The 19,112-nt window shown below is 47.2% G+C and overlaps 1 protein-coding gene and 2 non-coding genes across 11 annotated transcripts in view; all 3 read right to left on the bottom strand.

Annotated features, from left to right (window-relative positions):
- Nucleotides 1–19,112, bottom strand: part of PRRC2B (proline rich coiled-coil 2B) — a 60,993-nt gene that overhangs the window by 8,489 nt on the left and 33,392 nt on the right. For 2 of the 9 annotated variants that reach the window (XM_075578713.1, XM_075578706.1), the window contains exons 11-29: nucleotides 18,638–18,833; nucleotides 17,607–17,928; nucleotides 14,629–14,795; nucleotides 13,635–13,920; nucleotides 12,728–12,947; nucleotides 9,577–11,550; nucleotides 8,590–8,768; nucleotides 8,360–8,472; nucleotides 7,940–8,060; nucleotides 7,663–7,733; nucleotides 6,908–7,096; nucleotides 6,493–6,687; nucleotides 5,626–5,712; nucleotides 5,065–5,169; nucleotides 4,521–4,713; nucleotides 3,578–3,675; nucleotides 2,409–2,536; nucleotides 1,344–1,584; nucleotides 408–569 (exon numbers count right to left, since the gene is read on the bottom strand). In XM_075578713.1, the coding sequence (XP_075434828.1) occupies nucleotides 408–569; nucleotides 1,344–1,584; nucleotides 2,409–2,536; nucleotides 3,578–3,675; nucleotides 4,521–4,713; nucleotides 5,065–5,169; nucleotides 5,626–5,712; nucleotides 6,493–6,687; nucleotides 6,908–7,096; nucleotides 7,663–7,733; nucleotides 7,940–8,060; nucleotides 8,360–8,472; nucleotides 8,590–8,768; nucleotides 9,577–11,550; nucleotides 12,728–12,947; nucleotides 13,635–13,920; nucleotides 14,629–14,795; nucleotides 17,607–17,928; nucleotides 18,638–18,833 (5,047 nt within the window). Of the gene's footprint in view, nucleotides 1–407; nucleotides 570–1,343; nucleotides 1,585–2,408; nucleotides 2,537–3,577; nucleotides 3,676–4,520; nucleotides 4,714–5,064; nucleotides 5,170–5,625; nucleotides 5,713–6,492; nucleotides 6,688–6,907; nucleotides 7,097–7,662; nucleotides 7,734–7,939; nucleotides 8,061–8,359; nucleotides 8,473–8,589; nucleotides 8,769–9,576; nucleotides 11,551–12,727; nucleotides 12,951–13,634; nucleotides 13,921–14,628; nucleotides 14,796–17,606; nucleotides 17,929–18,637; nucleotides 18,834–19,112 lie in introns of all 9 variants that reach the window. The other 7 variants (XM_075578705.1, XM_075578708.1, XM_075578707.1 and 4 more) reach the window with 6 other exon arrangements.
- Nucleotides 4,168–4,248, bottom strand: LOC142472452 (small nucleolar RNA SNORD62). Its single transcript, XR_012789701.1, has one exon. It is a non-coding gene; the product is annotated as a small nucleolar RNA SNORD62 (small nucleolar RNA).
- On the bottom strand, nucleotides 7,417–7,500 carry LOC142472453 (small nucleolar RNA SNORD62). The gene has a single exon (XR_012789703.1). It is a non-coding gene; the product is annotated as a small nucleolar RNA SNORD62 (small nucleolar RNA).

Raw genomic sequence — 19,112 nt, 5'->3', positions numbered from 1 at the left:
ACACAGACAAGGCAGTGAAATAGCTGCGGCTCTCAACATACTAACACTATTGCGATGGAAAGCAGCGTATTCCTGGACGCGCAAGGTTAGGGGAAGTGCCATGTCGGAACAGACTAAAAACGGAACGTTGAATCCGTTACATATGGTGATCTCCTTCCATTCAACCAATTTAACTCTGCTTACAGGATGGACTTCAGAGTTAATGAGGGGTATCCTTAGAGATCCCTTGTATTGTACATGCGTTGGTAATGTTTCTACCCCCCCCCCCCCCCCAGCTCCCCCTCACCGGCCCTGAAGCCTTGGTCAGTCACAGAGACATCACAAAGCTGACCATGGGGGAGCTCAGACCTTCAGCCAAGTAAACATTCAGCAGATGATGGCATCCTATGGTTTCCTCCATCAGTTACCTCTCTGCTTGCAGCCAGGACTGAGGGCTGAATCCTGCGAGGAGCGCCCACAGGCAAGTTCTGCCCTTGGGGAAGCTGAATAGACTGTGGTAAGAGCATTGGCTGTTGGCCAGAATTGTAACGAGGCATCTGGAGCTGTGAGGCGGGCATTGGCATGGTAAGCTGCAGAAGATAATTACAGGAAGGTTACCAACAGTGCCCAGCGCTGCTTTAAAAAAACAAAAACAACACAGACCACATCACACGAAAGAAAATCTGGGGGCGAAAGTATAGAACTTTGATCTTTATTGGTTTTCCATAAAGTGCAGTGCTACAATCTCATTACGTGCCCACTTCATCCCTTTAACAAGACCATATCCCCAAGGACATCAATACATTCTGTTCAAACCATACATTCCCATGATGCAGGCTAATGACAGCATTGCTCAACACTCGCCGCTTCCCAATTCTCCTAGCCACTTGCCCCAACAGAGAGACCCTTTACACGTCTGCGTGCCCGTTTCTCTAATGCAATAAATCAATCGGTTTTCTAGCCATTGTGATAACGCAACAGGCGGATCCTTTTCCACACGGCAGCGACTTCTCAAATGTTTGGAGAGCTTTGAACTGCATCAGCAGCAGGCAACCTGGTATCTTGGAGGGATTTTAGTGGAGATTGCGTTGGCATATCACCTTTATAAGTGCATCATATTTATTTTACTTGGAAATCATTGCATACAAGTTAACATACATATAAATACGTATAAAAATGCCAATACCTTCACATGTACATCATTGCATCCATCTACATAACGAAGCAAATACATTTTTTTTTATAAAACGCGCAACATATGTAGTCAGCTCTTTGGGTCATACTCTCTGGTATACAGAGAGGAAAAGGCAGGTGGGACATAAATGTGGGATGTGGAGGTGTATGAAAGGTGCCTCGCAAATCACCTGAGCGAGTGAGGACTCCATCAGTTGAGAAGCGCCCATGCCCGCTGCCTGGCTCATCTGGCTCTCGTATACAAGCTGCTGGCTTCCGTTCATGGGCTGGTAAGGAGAGGCGGCCTGTGTCTTCACCATCTCTAGGGGTTGCATGCCCGGAAACGGGGAGTACTGAGGCTTGAGACCGGTGCCGCTCGTTAGCACCATGGCGTTGGGCTGAGACAGGCTCGGGTGCATGTACACCTGGGACCTAAAACCAAGAGGATTCTTCAGCAATTATGTCAACAACCCTGAGGCAGGGGGGGGGCGCAACTCCAAGAGCCACCGACAGGTCTGGTTTTCCAGATATCCCTGCTTCAGCATAGTTGACGATGCTGATTGAGCCACCTGTGCTGACGCAGGGATATCCTTAAAACGTGACTTGTCGGTGGCCCTTGAGGACTGGAGTTGGCCACTCCTGTTCTAAGAGAAGCCTCATGGCAATAAAGTCAGTCGTTCCAAGTCTTGGACGGTATAACTATGACAGATTTGATCAAGCAACGTGAAAAACACACAAGCAACGTGAAAGCCCCCCCATCCCACCGACACACAAGCAACGTGAAACCCCCCCATCCCACCCACACACAAGCAAGCAACGTGAAACCCCCCCATCCCACCCACACACAAGCAACGTGAAACCCCCCCATACACAAGCAACATGAAAACCCCCCCATCCCACCCACACACAAGCAGCGTGAAACCCATTCCACCCACACACAAGCAACGTGAACCCCCCCCCCCATACACAAGCAACGTGAAACCCCCTCATCCCACCCACACACAAGCAACGTGAAACCCCCCCATACACAAGCAACGTGAAACCCACTCATCCCACCCACACACAAGCAGCTTGTGATCGTACGGTTCTTAGTTCTAACATTGTATGCAGGCCTAAAAATAAGAAGTCCTTAAACCATTTCTACTAGTCAGAAGTGAATAGAGAGACCTTAGAGACCCATACTATGGCCATATAATGCTATGAAAGGGTCGACTAAACTGTTCCCAAACACTATCCCCAAAAGTCAGACTGTTTACCTAAAAGGCTGCATGGAGCTGTACATTTCTTGTGACTGGGACACAGGAAGTCCTCCCCGCAAACTGAGCTGGGCTTGAGCCTGCAGGGACGTGTGGAGTGAAATGGGGATCTGCTGAGCTGCTGCGGCCTGTGGGAATAAAGAACAGTGAGGAACAGATGTGGAAGGCCTGGTGTGGATAAACATCACCGAGGCAAGATATACCCCAACCAAGTCTCACACACCGGTCACCTTCACATAATAGGAGACGTGTCCATCAAGGTCAACCTGTTACATTTAGAAAGATACTCATTCTACATTTGTATTTACAGTATATTAATCCAGAGGAAGGCAAACAAAAAATGGCAGTAAAAAACATCCAATGTGGTCTCATAAGGGAAAAAAGACTCCAAATAACGGCAACCGGGTTTTCCCTGGATTCATCTTCTCGTTATTGATGTACTTAAAATACCTTTATTAGTGTTGATCTTCGTTTCCATTGCAATATTTTTTTTCATTTTCAATTTTTGCTAACCCGATTGCCCTTTTGCCACAGTTGTTCCTTATAATTCGGATACGATGCCTCTGTCCCGTCTGACGTGAATCTAAACGCCTGCCTCTTTTCCCTTCCCTCCCCTACCTGGTTACTTAGCCACATTGGTTTAGACTTGTTTCTTTTATAGTACCTTTGGTTCTCTAACTACAGTGCGCCCTTCCATGGGGCCAATTCAATTGATGACCGTGCTTATTTCTTAGCAACCTGGATGTCAAATTATTGTCATCTAGCATGGTGTGTCAAACATAATGAAACAGGCATTGAACTGCAAGTGAAAATGTTGCATGGCTCAATGTCACAGATTGTTTATATGAATGAATGATTTACTCTGGGAAATGGCCCAGGCTGCCAGGAACCTCGGAGAGGTTAAGGAGGGTCTACTGGAACATCACAGAGATCAGCTTTCTTCAATAAGCCTGTTGGGAAAGTTCATGTGTACTGGACCACAAGGGCAGATTTGTATTGCTGTAAGGCCTCCAGTAAAATAAAATGTAAATTATGTCCAGCCATTGACTGCTCTATACGTTACCTCAGCTCCTATAGAGCAGAGGCGTACGGACACTGAAAGGGCCAAGTCGCACTCGCTTTACAACAAGTCATGAGAGAGAGACAGAGAGAGACCGGCACTCGCATACCTGTTGGTATCCTTGCTGCTGAGGTATTGTCTGTTGGACTAGACGAGGCTGGCTAGCAAACACGTGACCGTCCAGGTACAGCGGAGGGATGTGGTTACCTGAAACAGGATAGGTAAAGAGCCAGTTAGGAAGTCTTGGGGAACAGCAGACAGATGGTTAATATGCTTGGCTGCCCCCTTCAATCGTTTCCTCCGACACTCCAGCACAGGGGCGGCCAACTCCAGTAATCAAAGGGCCACCAACTCGTCAGGTTTTCAGGATATCCCTGCTTCAGCACAGGTAGCTTAGTCATAATAATTGAGCCACTGATTGAGTCACCTGTGCTCAAGCTGGGATATCTGGAAAACCTGGCCTGTTCGTTGTCGCTGCCAACTAGAGTTTGCCACTCCTGCTCCAGCACAGATAGATAATGTCCAAAACATTGGAAAGAATAGGATAACCACAGTTTTTTCGATGGCGTTTAGAGTTCACCGAGACTTAACAGTGGGGTCACCAGCTTACTCGGGGCCCCTTTGCCCTTTACAGAAATGTTATTGAGACAGAATGTTCTGTCTGCATGAAACAATGATTTAATCTCGGACATGCACTAGCCTCTCAGTAACAGAGTCTCATCCGTTCTCTTCTGAGTACATAGTGAAGGGTCAGCAGGATCTATTGGAACATCACAGAGACTGGGAAGAGAGATGGGCAACAATTAGTTCCCCTATTAAAATCAGCCAACAGATTACAGCCCCTCGGGATTACATGTCCGCAACTGCCCATGCTTCTTGGGAAATAAAAAACAGGCAATCATATAGAGACAGTCACAGAAATGTGGCATTTACATCTAGAATGCCTCTATGTCAAGGGAGGCAGTTACCTTCAAACTAAAAAGCTCACCGCCCAATAAAGTTCAAAGGGAGGTACACCACTCCAGCAGCGAAAAGGTTAATAAAAACTGTACCTGGAATAGAGGCCGAAGGTGCCACAGAAGCAACAGGCATTGGTGGCATGGACACGCCACCGAAGGAGCTGTAGTTGACCCCGGTGGAAGCGCCCACACTGGAGGGTGGCTGTATTCCAGAGCCAGGCCCAGCCGGAGAGTTCTGCTCTGGCAAACTGGGTGAGTTTTCCCAGGCTTTGCGTGCCGACTCCATCTGCGGAGGTGAGAGAACATGGCACAGGCGGGTCACACATAGAAGCAGCGTTACAATTACAAAGGCGATCACCACAACACTGTCACCCTGCAATGTTTGGCATTACGGTTCACCAGCCACCCATGTTCCCAACTAGAATAGGTCACTTACCAAGAGACGCAAACTTCTCGTAAGCCACACGGGGTTAATATCCTTGGTTTGCTTTATGCGTACAGATTTAATACCGATACATGCACAAAGGATCCCAGGGCATAAAGCGCCTACTATTTAAATTGTTGCAGTAGCAAAGTGACCAGTTGTTTCTTAAAGCAGCCGGCAGGGAACAGCTACAAATGAGAACAAGCTGCCTACCTTCAGAGTGAGGTCGGCAGTGGGGTAAGACATGGGGATCAGGCTCATGCCTTGTTGTAGGTGGTGATCCCTTCTCAGAATAGGTATGGACTGTGTCAGTCCTGCCTGAGAAAAAGCAAAGCCGAGCAAAGGGTGAGCGATACAAACCCACACAATGTAGCCTAATACCGCGCTGATAACAGCCGCTGAAACGGTAAGCAGCGCGTTTTATAAAAGCAAGAGTATAGGTTTTAATAGGTCTTAAAGTCTATAGAAGGGTTATAGGCTGTGGTACATATAGTGAGATACTGTACAAGCATTACTGCTGCACTGTCAGGAGTGACCAACAGGCCAGGTTAAGGATATCCCTGCTTCAGCACAGGTGGCCCAATCTCAGTCTGACAGAGCCACCTGTGCTGAAGCAGGGATATCCTGAAAACCTGCCCTGTTGATGGCCATTGAGGATTGGAGTTGGCCACCCCTGCACTAAACGGTATGTCACGATATCCGCTTCGCCCCCGGCACAGGTTACCATTTACTACCGAAGCGGTAAACTGTGCAGCCCAATAAGATTGTGCTCACCTTGCTGGCCAAAGCGTCTTGAAGTTTTGTAACCGGATTGGCGGCAGGGCCGACGGCAGCTCCAGGGGGTAGGGAGTAGTCTGCATCCTGTAGGGAGAGACCATTAGAAACCAACATTCTTTGGGGGGGCAAATCCCTCACATCTAAAACAACGGGTTTTTACTCATTTCCATCTTCTGAAAAATGAGTGAGTTGCTCTTCTCCAGGAACACGGGTTTTAAGCACGTCAGCTACTTCAGTGTGTCTGTTTAACCCCCTTTGCTCTGTCTAATGGCAGTGAAGGTGTTAGTCAAGTATGGCATTATAATTACTTTGCAAACAACAAATTGTCCTGTGGATCAGGCGACAGCCGGTCTTCTCACCAAAAGGCATTCGGTACCGATGGTAAAACTCCGCCAAAGCATTTGGTTACCATGGAAATGTTACATTTCAAAACCTGGCAATGACCGCTATGCAAAACGTTCTATCTAGAAGGCACGGCCCACTGAAAGGCCAGGGTGATTAAGTGTTTCTTAGATATAAACTTGGGACATTATTGGTGCGCTGCTTTATCCAATCCGAATGATCCAATTATCCATGAAGGTTCACCAGGAATATAACACTATAGGTTAGTAAAACAATGTAGCTTCTGACACTTTGCACAATGTTTTCTATAGTCATTGTTGTGAGCGAGGTCTGCAGACGTATCTGGGCTCCAGTTCCGTATCTACTGCATGCGGCAGCACATCTCCCTCCAAACGTTTACCGCCGCTTAAAAGCAGCACCTGACCCTGTACAGTTCTGCAACAGGTAGTAATGTAATGTAAAGGAGGCCAATATATTCCTTCCTCCAGCTCCCTCAACTACACAAAGAAACAAAATCCTCACTTTTGAGCTTACTCCAAATTCAATGGGTGGAACGGGAAGGACAGAATCCACGTGGATTTCCACCCCGTTCACAGGGGGAGCGCTTCCTTCTAAGCGCTCCGCCCCCTCTGACCCCTTTCTGTTCTTCAGGGAGCGCTCATTGCCAATGGCACCGGGCTTGTGTTCCTTGTTCAGTCCCGAACCAGGGTCCGAATCCTTGAGAGGGGAGCAGAAAGGTACACACGCTTTATACAGTATACAAGACATTTAATTTGAAAAGTCTAAAATGTAAGCACTGTTCATATCTATGCTGTCCAGCTCTAATTGGTTCTTTCAGTGAAGGGGTTAAACAAAATATTATTGTTTTGAGGTTACCAATCCCCAGGAAACTGCACTAGGGAACAGGATTTTGTTAGAGCCAGAGGCGGCGTCTCACCTTTTTGTCAGACTGCTTCTGCCCTTGCTCCTTAGGACAGTCTGCTTTCGGGTCCGCCAGCCCTGTGCCGATCATCTCCTCGGGTTTCATGGTGCCGTATGGGGAGCTGCGCTGCGAGGAAGTGGCAGATGATTCTCGAGACTCCGCACTCAGGTCGATACCGCTGTCCCCTTGACTGGCTTTAAAGCCCTACCAGGCCAAGCAATGCATGGGTCAGAGTATTACACCCCTCCAGAGCCTGATGACCTACATCTTGCAGTGCAGTACGCCCCGTGCGCGCGCACACTCAGCAAAGAGCTGGGAATGCACTGACACCCAAACCGCTCACCACAAACACGATGGGAATCTGATAACACAGCTCATAATGCAATATGCTGCCCCTGCCTGAATCTGCTATTCAACCTCCTATGAAATGCAGTAACCACTCTTCCCAGAGTGCTGGAAAGCTTTGTTTAATGCAGAGTCCACTAATTTCACTGGTGTGATAATTCCTGCGAGACGTAGACCAGTCCCTCAGTGACATTATCTCATCAGAGGCCTTCTAATGAGTACATGGCGAAGGTTCAGCAGGATCTATGGGAACATCACGGAGACTGGACAGCAAGGGAGATTCAGTGGCTTCTAGAGACAGCATAATAATCCCTTTATCTGTAAGGAATGCCGGTGACAAGATGTGCATGCACTGTGACAGCAGCAGCTTTGTAGCCACGCTTTAGTACAATTATTAATGTATCAACACGCAGAAAACACCCTACCTCTGTGGAGTTGGTTTCTGTGCTGAATGCTCCGACAGGCTTGCTCCAGGCATCACACTGAACAGAAATACCTAAGATGATACAAGTGTGTTACATTCACACCAACAATACATAGCAGTATGGAACAACCTAAACCAACACCTTTCTAGAGGCACATGGCCTTTTAAGAGGTGTATGAAACCCAATCCAGGCAATCTATTATGCCTGTAATACAATGTGATGAGGATACATGCTGTATACAGGAGTTTTTTCCTCCTGTTTGATCAATGTGCATTACCTTGGCTGTTCTCCCAGATCTCTTTGCCCGAAACATCGTTCTGATCCAAGCCCATGCCGTTCTGTTTTTTGGCAAAGCGAGGGGGAATCCTGGACTGGATACTGTTGCCCTTAGTAGATGGCTGAATGGAAGAGAATGGAAGAGAGAAGGATAATGAGGAGTGGCTCCGACACCAAACGCCTCTAACAATTTTAGCCCTTCCATCCACTTATAAGATCCTTTGCACCATTGGTCAGACCCAAGTATTTCCATTATCTCCCTCATATCCCATTCTGTGAATACACGGCCACCGAAGGATATACTAGTTGTATGAAAAATGGGACCAGAAAGAAGCATCTCGAGATAAAAGCACACAGTGCCGAATTTTAGAAAGGAGACCAGTATCTACACCGCACTGTTCCCACCCAGTCCTTGGCTCACCTGAGCAGCCTGCTCCTTTTTCCTGCGATCTTTATCCAGCACACGGCGCTGCTGGTTAGTCATCATCTCACAGTAACCATCTCCCGCCTCTGCGTCGTCCTCAAGAACGGAATCTAAAGACAAACAGCCACAGCACGTGAGGCCAAGAAACCAGCTCATTCTGTGCAGCCTGGAACGGTGTCAGTTCCCCGGTATCGTTAAAATCGCTCAAGCATCAAAAAAGGTCTTACCTCCGTATTTCAGATCGAACTGGGTTATTGCCTCGGCTTTCTCGCTCGCCTTCAGCATGGCCGGCTTGGTCTCTCTTTCCTGCTTCTTCACGGTATCCCCACTGTCACAATGCATAGACCTCTCCAAGCCATATCTATGGTGGCTGCTCTCTGGGGCATAAGACTCTTCAGAGCACCGACTGCACGAAGAGAATGGTAGAGAAAGAAGAAATCCACAGTCCCAGGTAAATATACAGATATGGAAAGATGGAGTTTGCAAACTGCTGGTCAATGCCAGAAAGCCAGTGAAGAAAGACAAGCTCACTAGTACCACAGATTTAGTTTTACACGTCTGGTGGATTATTTTCTTGCATACCAAATGAGTTTATGGTCGGTGAAATGAAAGCTGGAAGATGAAGCTTTTTCAATGTATTGCAAACATAACAGTCTGCAGGGTTCCCAACTGGACTTGCTCTTTGCATTCACCATGAATCACATGTAGGTGATCAAATTATCAAGCTTTGCCACGGCTGTCTGAATCATGCCACATAAAAAGAATCAACGTGTTTGGGAGCAGTGGCCTTGGTTTTGCAGGTAATCCCCGTCTTTTGAGCAAGCCAGTTTGAAGTTAACCCATGGATACCATTTCAAAAGACTATTATGCGATCCAGCCATTCAAATGCAATATGTCGTCATAACTTGGGGAAAGTATTAGACACACAAAAACACAACTACTATTGGAACTGTATGGATATCACAGGTAATTGCTAAACAAATTTATTTATCTCTAGAAAGAATAAAGATGTAGCATTGTCGGTCAAATTTATTGTTTTTCTGTCACATGAATAAAAGTCTTGAACATCAAAAATCAGTGCTACCGGGTGCAAGTTACCGACACTGGCAAGATGTTTACCAGCGTTTCCTATCTTTCATGCAAGCATTGCATAATGTGGGGGAACAAGTAAGCACATATTTGTACATTAAAAACAAGCTAAAAAAAACCATTACCTGCTCTGCAATGGAGCTCCATTCTGCTGGTAATCGGAACGGGATGAACTCCCACTGACCCGTGCAGACTTTTCCTCGTACCCAGAGGGCTCTACTTTACGACTCTGACGGTCCACAAGGGGTCTCTGGCTGGAGAAACTTCTTTTGGATAGTTCCCTTCTCTCTGCCAACCCACTACCCTCACTCTCCATGTCTGCTGGCCTTTTCTCACTTAGGTCGCTGCTTTCGGAAGCAGTTTCCCACTCTTCGGTGACGTGATCAGAGTTATGGTAAGCCACTTCTGGAGACCTCCGGGCAGGTGGCCCAGACTTCTCACCCGGCATCATTTTGGGTCGCCCCTGCAAATTATCATGGTTGTTCACAGTGTTGCCAGTCTCTTCCCCACTCCACTGTCCAAGGGTTTCCTTTTCCTGTCTAAGCCGTCTGAACCTTGGAGGTTTGTCTTGGCGAGGGGGACGCCTTCTTCCGAAGGCTCTCTTCTCCAGACTCTCCCGATCCGAATATTCCTCTTGGAAAACAGATCTCCGCTCGTCCCCCTGGATTGCATCAAAACCCCTGCTGCCAGTGTACGAGTCAGTATATCTATAATCGTTGACATATTCTCTGTCGGTGTATTGGCGGGTTCCATAAGAATCAGATGGTGCACTGTAGTCTTGCCAGGAAGATCCCCCAGATTTGGCTTGCCAATGAGATGACTCCTTGGTACTAAATGGCCGTCGCCCATAGCTGTTACTCAGCCTCGGGGGAAGGGACCTTCCAAAAGCCCTGGGGGCCCTGGACTTTGCGTCAATACCATTGGGATCATCGGAGTAATTTCTATTGGACCTCCAGGAGTCTTGGAAGTCCCCTTTTCTCAAGTCATTACCTTCTCTTTCTACAAGGGAGGGATCATTCCCACTCTCAGATCCTCTCTGACGTCTACGCTTGGGAAGCTCTTCATACTCTGACCCTTCACTGTGCGTTTCGCTGGCGACTCGTCGGCGGGACACCTTGCCTCTGAAGTCTTCAGGAGGATTGAATTCGCGAAGGCCCCGACCTCTACTGATTCGTTGCCCATTGTAAGGGCCAGTAGCTCCACGACCTTGGAAGCCCATGTCTCTGAAACCCCTGCCTCTTCCACGGCCTTGATTTCTGCCCCCAAAAGCTTGCTCTTCATCTATGAATATCCAGTTGTTTCTCTTGGTCAGGGGAAGCTCACTTGATTCGCGTGATGGATTATTCTCCCAACTCCTTTCAACTTTCTCTTTTGGGAATTCATCAGTGTCCTGAAGATGATTAGACTGGGAAGGAATGTCATCTTCTAACAAAGGGACAGGGGGGCTTATAGCAGTGTATTCATTCTTTGCCACATTTTCAGCCTTAGAAAGGACTCTCTCCTTCATGGTCTTCACAGGCTCTTTTGCATCCGGTTTGTTTTTTTCTAGCTCCTTCTCCTCCACTTTAAGCGCTTTCAGCACTGGCTTCTTTATTGGACCAGACCTGCGACTTCTCCCCTGATGCTCAGGGTGCTGCTGGTTGTTGGAATTAGTAGATTCACTTGCCCAACGGGCTTCTCCTGCCGAATCCTGGTTGCCCCCATCTTCCTTCTTCCATGCTTCAGAACTCAAAGATTGTTCTTCCTTTGGGAGCTCCTCTTCCACACTGCTAGCTGTATCAGATGACTTCTGATGTACATAACCCCAGCCATTAAACTGAGACTTCCCACTTTTTACAACGTCCGAGTCCCTTGAAGGGGAATCCCTCGGGCCTGTTGGGTGGCCCCTGGCCATGCTGGTATTTGCGGCACTTTCAAGATGCTGATACAGGATATCTTGTCCTCTTCTTTGAGGTGAAACGCAGCGGTTAAAATTGCCATTGCTTTTCTTTTCGTAACTGTTGGCTGCTAAATACGCCTCCCCTCTCTCTTCTAAGGGTTCTCGGTGGGTGTGTACACCCTCTGACCTTTCCCTTGAGGCAGAGTAAGAGTTGTCGTTCCTGGAAGCAAACCAGAAAATAAGTCAGTGGGGTAAGCGCAACCCACAGTAAGGCAAGACAGGGGGTTTAAAGCTCCCTGTATGCACTCACTAACTCACTGCTCCTATGAATTGCACTGTAATCCTCCTAGGAACACAGGCCTGTTTTGCAGTTAGGACGCAGATTAAGAACCAGTGTTGATTTCCAAGTGGGGGGAGGGGAGGGGGGGATACACCATTCTGATTCTCCTTTAGTACTACAGGTACTCTGACTTGCAATGAGCACACAATGTCACTGAATGTCTCCATTTCTTGCTAACCCTCTGACAATGGGCACAGCATGTTATTTCTATTAGCACGGCACATGGGTCTCTTGTCAAAGGTCAGGTGCTTTACAACACACAACATTTTGTACATTTTGTTTTAATGGAAATAATGCTAAGAAACCAGGAGGGGGAAAAAAAATACGTTTTCATTTATTTTTGAATGAAGGTTAGAGTGCGTCCTCTGACACTCTGCGTGCGTCCTCTGACACGCTTTGGAGTGTGTCGGCTGACGCTGAAAATTGCAACCCTGTATTCTTGAATGATCAAAACAAGACATTCACACTTTGTCAAGAGAGGAAAGAACAGGAAAAGTACGGTGGTTTTTAGGTTGGTCTCGAGCTTTTATCAACAATTTGAACCCCTTGGAGCCATCCCCTATACCATTAATAGTGCTCGTTAAGCAAAGCAGGCGGTCCTCAAAACATAGCATGATGCTTAGTGGTTTAGGGACATACAATATTTTACACAACGTGTTACAGGCCCGTCTGTCACAAGAGTTAACCCTTATAACGTTCCCTGTATGTAACGGGGGCTGGCACGTCAGGGGCGGTTATGGACATAAGGGAACGTCAAGATTTTAAAGCATATTTTGCAAGAGGAGATATAACGGTTAACGTGATTGGAACAGAAATGCAGCCCCTCCCCTTCCTGTCAGGTCACTGGGGACAGGCTGCGACCTTGCGATTGCTACCAAGGCAATCACATGGCCGCAATCCCAGAAAACTGGGGTGCGAGGGTGCGCTTGTCCTGCAGCAGTGAGAGGGTTAATACCATCTTTACCCCCAAATTAATTGGTAGACTGTCAGACATGCAAAATAAAATAAATAAAACAGCAGAACCATTATCTGTAGTAATAGCAGAACTGTGGCTTACCGGCTATAACTTCCCTCTGCTGTATTCTCGGTCTGTTTCTGCTGGGGCAGGGAGTAGACCTTGCTTTGCAAGTGTGCGTAGCCATCCTGACTCCATGCCGAGACAGGTTCAACTGACTGGGGTCTTCTGTCTGGTTGCATGGACTGGCAGTTTTGCTCATCAGATTGACAGCCTCCGCCACCGTTCATGGAGTCTTGCTGGGTCATATGCTTCATCACTCCTACTTCCCATCAGAACAGGTAGTGTCATGTAGGCAAATACAGAAGTAGAACAGTATTTGAAATCAACCATCAAATAAAGCAAAAAAAAAAAAAAAAATGCGCACACCACCCCCACACACCACAGCGCACACTATTAGAAACTTGGTCCAAGTCCTTCTAAGGCCTCGGACATGGTCAGCGCACCGTGCTGAGGCGCGCTTACACTCGGCACTTAGCCCCTGCAGCCGCAATGAGAGCGGCTTTAGCAGGGGCTCGCTTACGCAAGCGTGCGGAAGTGTAAGTCTTAGCTAAATTTTACATTTTCGTGCTTGCCGGAGCGCAGGGCCAGTCACGTGAGCGGTTCGCCAATGAGGGCGAATCAGCTCCGTGATGTCACTAGCCCACCCCCCCGACACGCCCCCGGACGGCGCGCGGTCTAAGGCCAGGGAAAGCACCCGCTTTCCTTCAGCCTCCGCGCGCCTCAGCATGCAATCAGTTGGCATGGACGCAGCCTTAAGGCCTTGTTTGAATACGGATCAATAAGCTCCCTTCTCTGTTACTCTCTCAATGCAGCGAACGTCATTAACAACAATCTTTCTGCTCACTTACAAAGGTTCTGCTAGGGAGGGGATTCCAAAATCCCGCAGAAACATTTACATAGGCAGGATATAACCTCGTGAAGAAGCCACGGCCTGTTGGACACGCACCTGGTGTGTGGATGTTGGAAGGGTAAAAGTCCACTGGGGTGCGGCCTTGAGTCATCCGAGGGTCCATGTATGAGGGCATCATCATCCAGCGGGGATCAAAACCCAACATCTGTGGGTGATGGGAATAGAAGGTGCGAGGCTGGTGGGAATGGGTAGGAGCCACATATGCTTGTTGTTGCTGCTGCTGCTGCTGTTGTTGCTGCTGCTGTTGTTGCTGTTGTTGCTGCTGCTGCTGCTGCTGCTGCTGTTGTTGCTGCTGCCATTGCTGCATCTTGTATAGTTGCTCCTGGAAAGGAGAGAGAAAATGTAATTTAAGAATAGGATTTTGCATTGGAGACGCAGAACAGTGCATTGGAAATGTTCAAATATTTCTTGTTGGGTCAAAGTCACAAGCCCCTTTGGCAGCAATGGGTTAAAATCAGGGGTGGCCAACTCCGGTCCTCAAGGGCTACCACCAACAGGTCTGGTTTTCAGGATATCACCGCTTCAGCACAGGCGGTAAAATCATTGACTGAGCCGCCTGTGCTGAAGCAGGGAGATCCTGAAAACCTGACCTGTTGGTGGTAGGACCGGAGTTGGCCACTCTTGGGCTAAAAATCATACCTAAAATGTAAGATTACATTGCAAGACCAATTACCAACAGTTTTAGGACCCCCCCAGGAGACTGAGCCCCTGAATCTTTCATAACGTAATCTCATTGTTTTCTATGCACTGACTTGCTCATTTTTATTGCTGGCAATATATCTTCAGTTCAGGCAGCATCGGAAGTCCATATTAAATACAGTTACCGTCCAACCTGCAACCATCCCTTTCAGAAAGAGAAATGACACACTCCAATATATCTGAAGCCATTATACACCTAATTAAAAGCCGTTACTTGTGTCGGAGCCACAGGTCAAAATGTTCTTTGTGTTGCTGTTTGTATGCTGTAATCTTGTGGACACAGATTGTGTAGTAAGCGTGTGTGCTGGATTTTGTTTCAAAGAACAGGCACCTGTTGTTGCCGCTGGAATCTGGGTGGGATCAGTTTTTGGTGCTTGTTGAATTCCTGCACTGGGGAAGTGGATTCCGGGAACTCCTCCTCACTGCTGGTTTCAGCCCTGGGTGCTGTCGAAGGCTCCTCTTCCAGGTACTCTGAAGGGAATTCCTGGGCGGGGTACTCTTAAAAAAAAAATTAAAGAAACCATTAAACACACAGCAAAGTGGAAAAACATACAAATCAGAAGGATGATGAGAATAACAGCGTTCTACGATGAACCGGTTTTTGTTTCCACAGCTAGAGGGGCCAGACCGGCACAAAACCCAATATTTACAGCCAGATCCCATAAAACGTGACAAAGAAAATTCATTTTGGGATTTAGAGCCGCAATTCTCACTGAAAACTCAGTTTCTCCATAATTCGGCCATATAACCTACTTAAAAATTGGGCATATTTTAAAATAAGGTCGCTCATCAGCAGCTCTTATAGGGTTTTCTATAAGAGCTCTATAATAAGGCTCTTCCGGGCAGTAAAGAAACTACAATATTTAACTCTTCCAACATCTTCACGTCAATTTTTTTTTTTTTTTTAAACTGGCACCAAAACCAATATATTCAAATCTATCTGTGCTAACACCCAAGCCAAACTACATTGGGATTTATAGCGATTTAAACCCCAATATCTCTGGAGCAGGCAAAAGGTATTAATGCTGTTCATTTCAGTGCACAGCAATAATGGTCTTCTACACTTTGGCGATAAAGACGTTCTCTCCTAGATTCTGGACAAGGGTTTGATACTGGTCACAGTCAGAAGGTGAGGGAGAAACCCACAGCAGCCTGACCGCAAATGAATCCTAGCAGCCTTTTAGAGATGCAGATGAAAGAACCGATTTAAACAGATTCATTATATGCATCACTAGAACCAGTTGAGGTCGGGATCACAAAAACGTTCCTTGGGTCGAATGAGTTTTCCAACTCAACGGTAACTAGCAAATGTCTCCCCCTGGCCACTGAGAATATTAGGCTTAAATATACTTCACAATGATCAATATATATGATGTGCACCTCAACACTGAAATTCATTCAACTGTTTAGGTTTTGCCAAGTAAGTTCTACTGGAGCGGCAAATATTGTGGACCGCTGTATAATTCACATCACATGTAAATGACACTCTTTTGTGCATTAGGATTTAGTGTACCTGTAGGATCTTTGAATACTAACAGGGAGGAAATGCTCAATTTATTAGGCAATAAAACACCTCTTTACCACAAAGGATTTACCGCAGATGTTTAGAAAAATAGAAGGCAGAGTTTGATAAACATTGCCAGTGCTGGCGGGGACGGACACGAAATCAACCTATAAGGGGTTTATTTCAAGGATTCATCAGTGGACAAATAGCAAAAACGTTCAGAATGGTGATCAGTCTGTCAATATTCCAGACCAGGCAAAATAAAAACCCAATTGTGATTAAGTCTGCAGGACTACGAAAAGTAACTTAAGCTCGTTAAAAAGCCTAAAATGTGATCCACCTAACCCAAAGATCTGCGATATGAAGGACACAGCGGTGTGTCCCTTTCCCAGCTTCAAACCAACGTGCATTTTTAAAATATCAATATACTGTATATTAAAAGGATTGTGTTTAGATCACTTCATTGCTGAACAGTATTACAGAATGTCAGAGTAGTGGTAGATCACAGGGAGGATGTGTGGTGTTAGATCTGCTGATTAAGGACTATTCCATACAACTTCCAAAGAACAAGTTATATAGGTATAATGTTGTTTAACTCCCTAGAATGAGTCAATCCTACTGAAACCCTGGTGAAACCATTCTTATGCCATACTACTCCCACTTACATTGCTGAGGCAGCTCATTAACCAGGGACATGACACACCGACATTATCGCTTTCATAAGAAATGTCATTCTTTACAGCATTGTCCACTTTTTACATGTCTAGAACACGCAAACTCCCCCCTCCCAAAAATAACATATCCATTATACAAAATCCAGGGGCAAATTTGGGCCTTGCTTTAATCGGGTTCTTTTATTCAAATTCAGCATATATATGTATCCCTAAAAATAGATTTCACAAGAGTGATAGCAGCAAACACATACAATACATTAAGCAGAATGCTTTCCCCTGGAACGTAAAATAAAGAAACAAATATACAAGCGTGCAGGCCCCCCTGAGCGTGCAGGCCCCCCTGAGCGTGCAGGCCCAGCAAAGGTAACCCTTTAAAAGTCATACGGACCAGCAAATACATTAACTGCATGGTTTCACACAGCAGTAACTGTGTCGGTAGCTTTCCTTAACTATAGGGCACCTGCAGCACTGAGAAACCTATGTACTTTGGCAATTTGCATCTCTAATCCCAAGACATTATTCTGTCTATACCCAGGCTAAGCAGGGCACTTGCTAAGTAAATTCTGTTCATTAGGAGTTAAAGGTCAGTACAGTGCAGGGGCGGCCAACTGCAATCCTCAAGGGACACCAACAGGTCAGGCTTTCAGGACATTCCTGCTTCACCGCCGGTAGCTCGGTCTGACTGCGCTACTTGGGCGGAAGCAAGGATATCCTGAAAACCTGACCTGTTGGTAGCTCTTGAAGATTGGAGTCAGCCACTCCTGGTACAGTGGATGTTACAGGACAAAATATTTGAGGGTCCACGACTGCATTAAAGCTCACATATCCAAGAGTGACTTCTTAGGTGGGCAGCCCTGTCGTCATTGTTTCGCATTGGGAACATATAGAAATCATAACACCTGCACAAGCACAGGATATGCCAATGTCAAACTTATTGAACATTGCATTGTATGAATATGAAATGATCAGATTAAACACCAAACAGAGTGGCCTGTAACATTTCAGTTTATATAAAAGATGGGATAATTAACGGGTCCGATTACTATCACCACCGCTAGGTGATCCCTCACCCCCTTGTTCAGAAGGTTGATGTTACCGATCTCGGGAAGTCACGCTGCCCTGTTGCCGTACCTCGCCGGAAAGCATGAGCGCTCTCCGGAGCGGCGCTCGTGTCCGGGACCGGAGACCTCGGATCCTCGTTCTCCTTGTTGTCCACGTATCTCGGAGCCTCGGGTTTCAGGGCCTGCTTGGTCTTCTGATCCAGCTGTTTCAGTTTGGCTGCGCAGGCGGCCAGGCGCTCCTCGCGGGCCCGTCGCTCCTCCTCCTCGCGGCGCTTGCGGGCCCGTTCCACCGCCTCCGAGATTTCGGACGGGGCAAACTTCTGCCTCGGGGGTTGCTTGTCCTCCTTCTCCTCAACAGACGGCTGCCGCAGAACGGCACTGGGTGTTGGCTTCTGCAAGAAAGAAACCTCTGGGGGGTCATGGCAGAAATGGAGAGCTACCAATTTAACATGTTCACTGCCAGAGAAGCAATATGTTGCCATCCTATTCAACAGTGAAAAGTTAATGTATCGGTACATACATCACCTTCCACTAAAACGCAACAACGTTAATTAATAAATGGTGAATGGCACTGTATACATTAGGTCAGTGGTGCGCAGCTCACTTACCCGACTTCCATGTTCACTCGTCTCCCTGACAGCGCGGCGTCAAATGCCGAAGCGGGCCATGTGACGTCACATGATTCTGTTGCGTCATTTGACGCCCGTTGCCATTGAGTCAAATGACGCTGTGGGTCACGTTACATTACATGGCCCCAAAGCGTCATTTAACGCCACTTGGGGGGGGGGGGGGGGGGGGATGTGGGCACGACAGGGGGAGGGCGTAGCGCAGGAAGTTTGCGCACACCTGCATTAGGTCACAAACTCAGGAGTACTCCTTTGGGCACAAATATATATCTTGCGGGTGGGTTTGGGCTCTGCGCTTGCAGGGGCGTGGGTTTGAGTTTTACGCTTATAGGGGCGTGGGTGGGTTTGAGCTCTGGACTTGCAGGGTGTTGTGGGAGCTTAAATTAAACTCTCCTGAGACCCCCTGCTTCCCACCGAGGGCAAAGAAAAACCATGAACCCCTCCGCAAGCAGAAATGCCACTTTAATTAAAATACCTGGTGCTCAGGCACCGCTGCCCAGCTGTTTGGCTTACGGGACACTTGCTGCAGTGGTTCTTGTGCCCTGCGGATGGGGCGCGGATGTGCCATTGGATCGCTCCAGATCACCCCGTCCTCGGCGGGATACTTGGCCTCGGCACTGTCAGTAGAGGTAAATGGGACCTGCCTTTGCCTTCTGCAATCCCAACCGTTCCTGCAAAGTAAAGAACATTATTGTTATTCAATGACACTATGAGCGGTCAGATGCAGACTATTAACAGGCTGGCGGCTGCTGTAAATCTATACAGACTATTTAATAAAGCAGAGTTATGAGCACAAAAGAGGCAACATACCCAGATAAAATGTGAATTCATCCCTATGATAGGATACCTACATCGCTGACGGACTTGCCTTCTTATACTCGTGATACCCACCTAGCCATCCCACCCACAGCGCAGGGAATATCTGTGTGTATCCAGGCCCTGTCACTATT

The sequence above is a fragment of the Ascaphus truei genome, chromosome 21 (genome assembly GCF_040206685.1).
Source record: "Ascaphus truei isolate aAscTru1 chromosome 21, aAscTru1.hap1, whole genome shotgun sequence".
NCBI lineage: Eukaryota > Metazoa > Chordata > Amphibia > Anura > Ascaphidae > Ascaphus > Ascaphus truei.
This window is presented reverse-complemented; position numbering and strand designations above follow the sequence as displayed.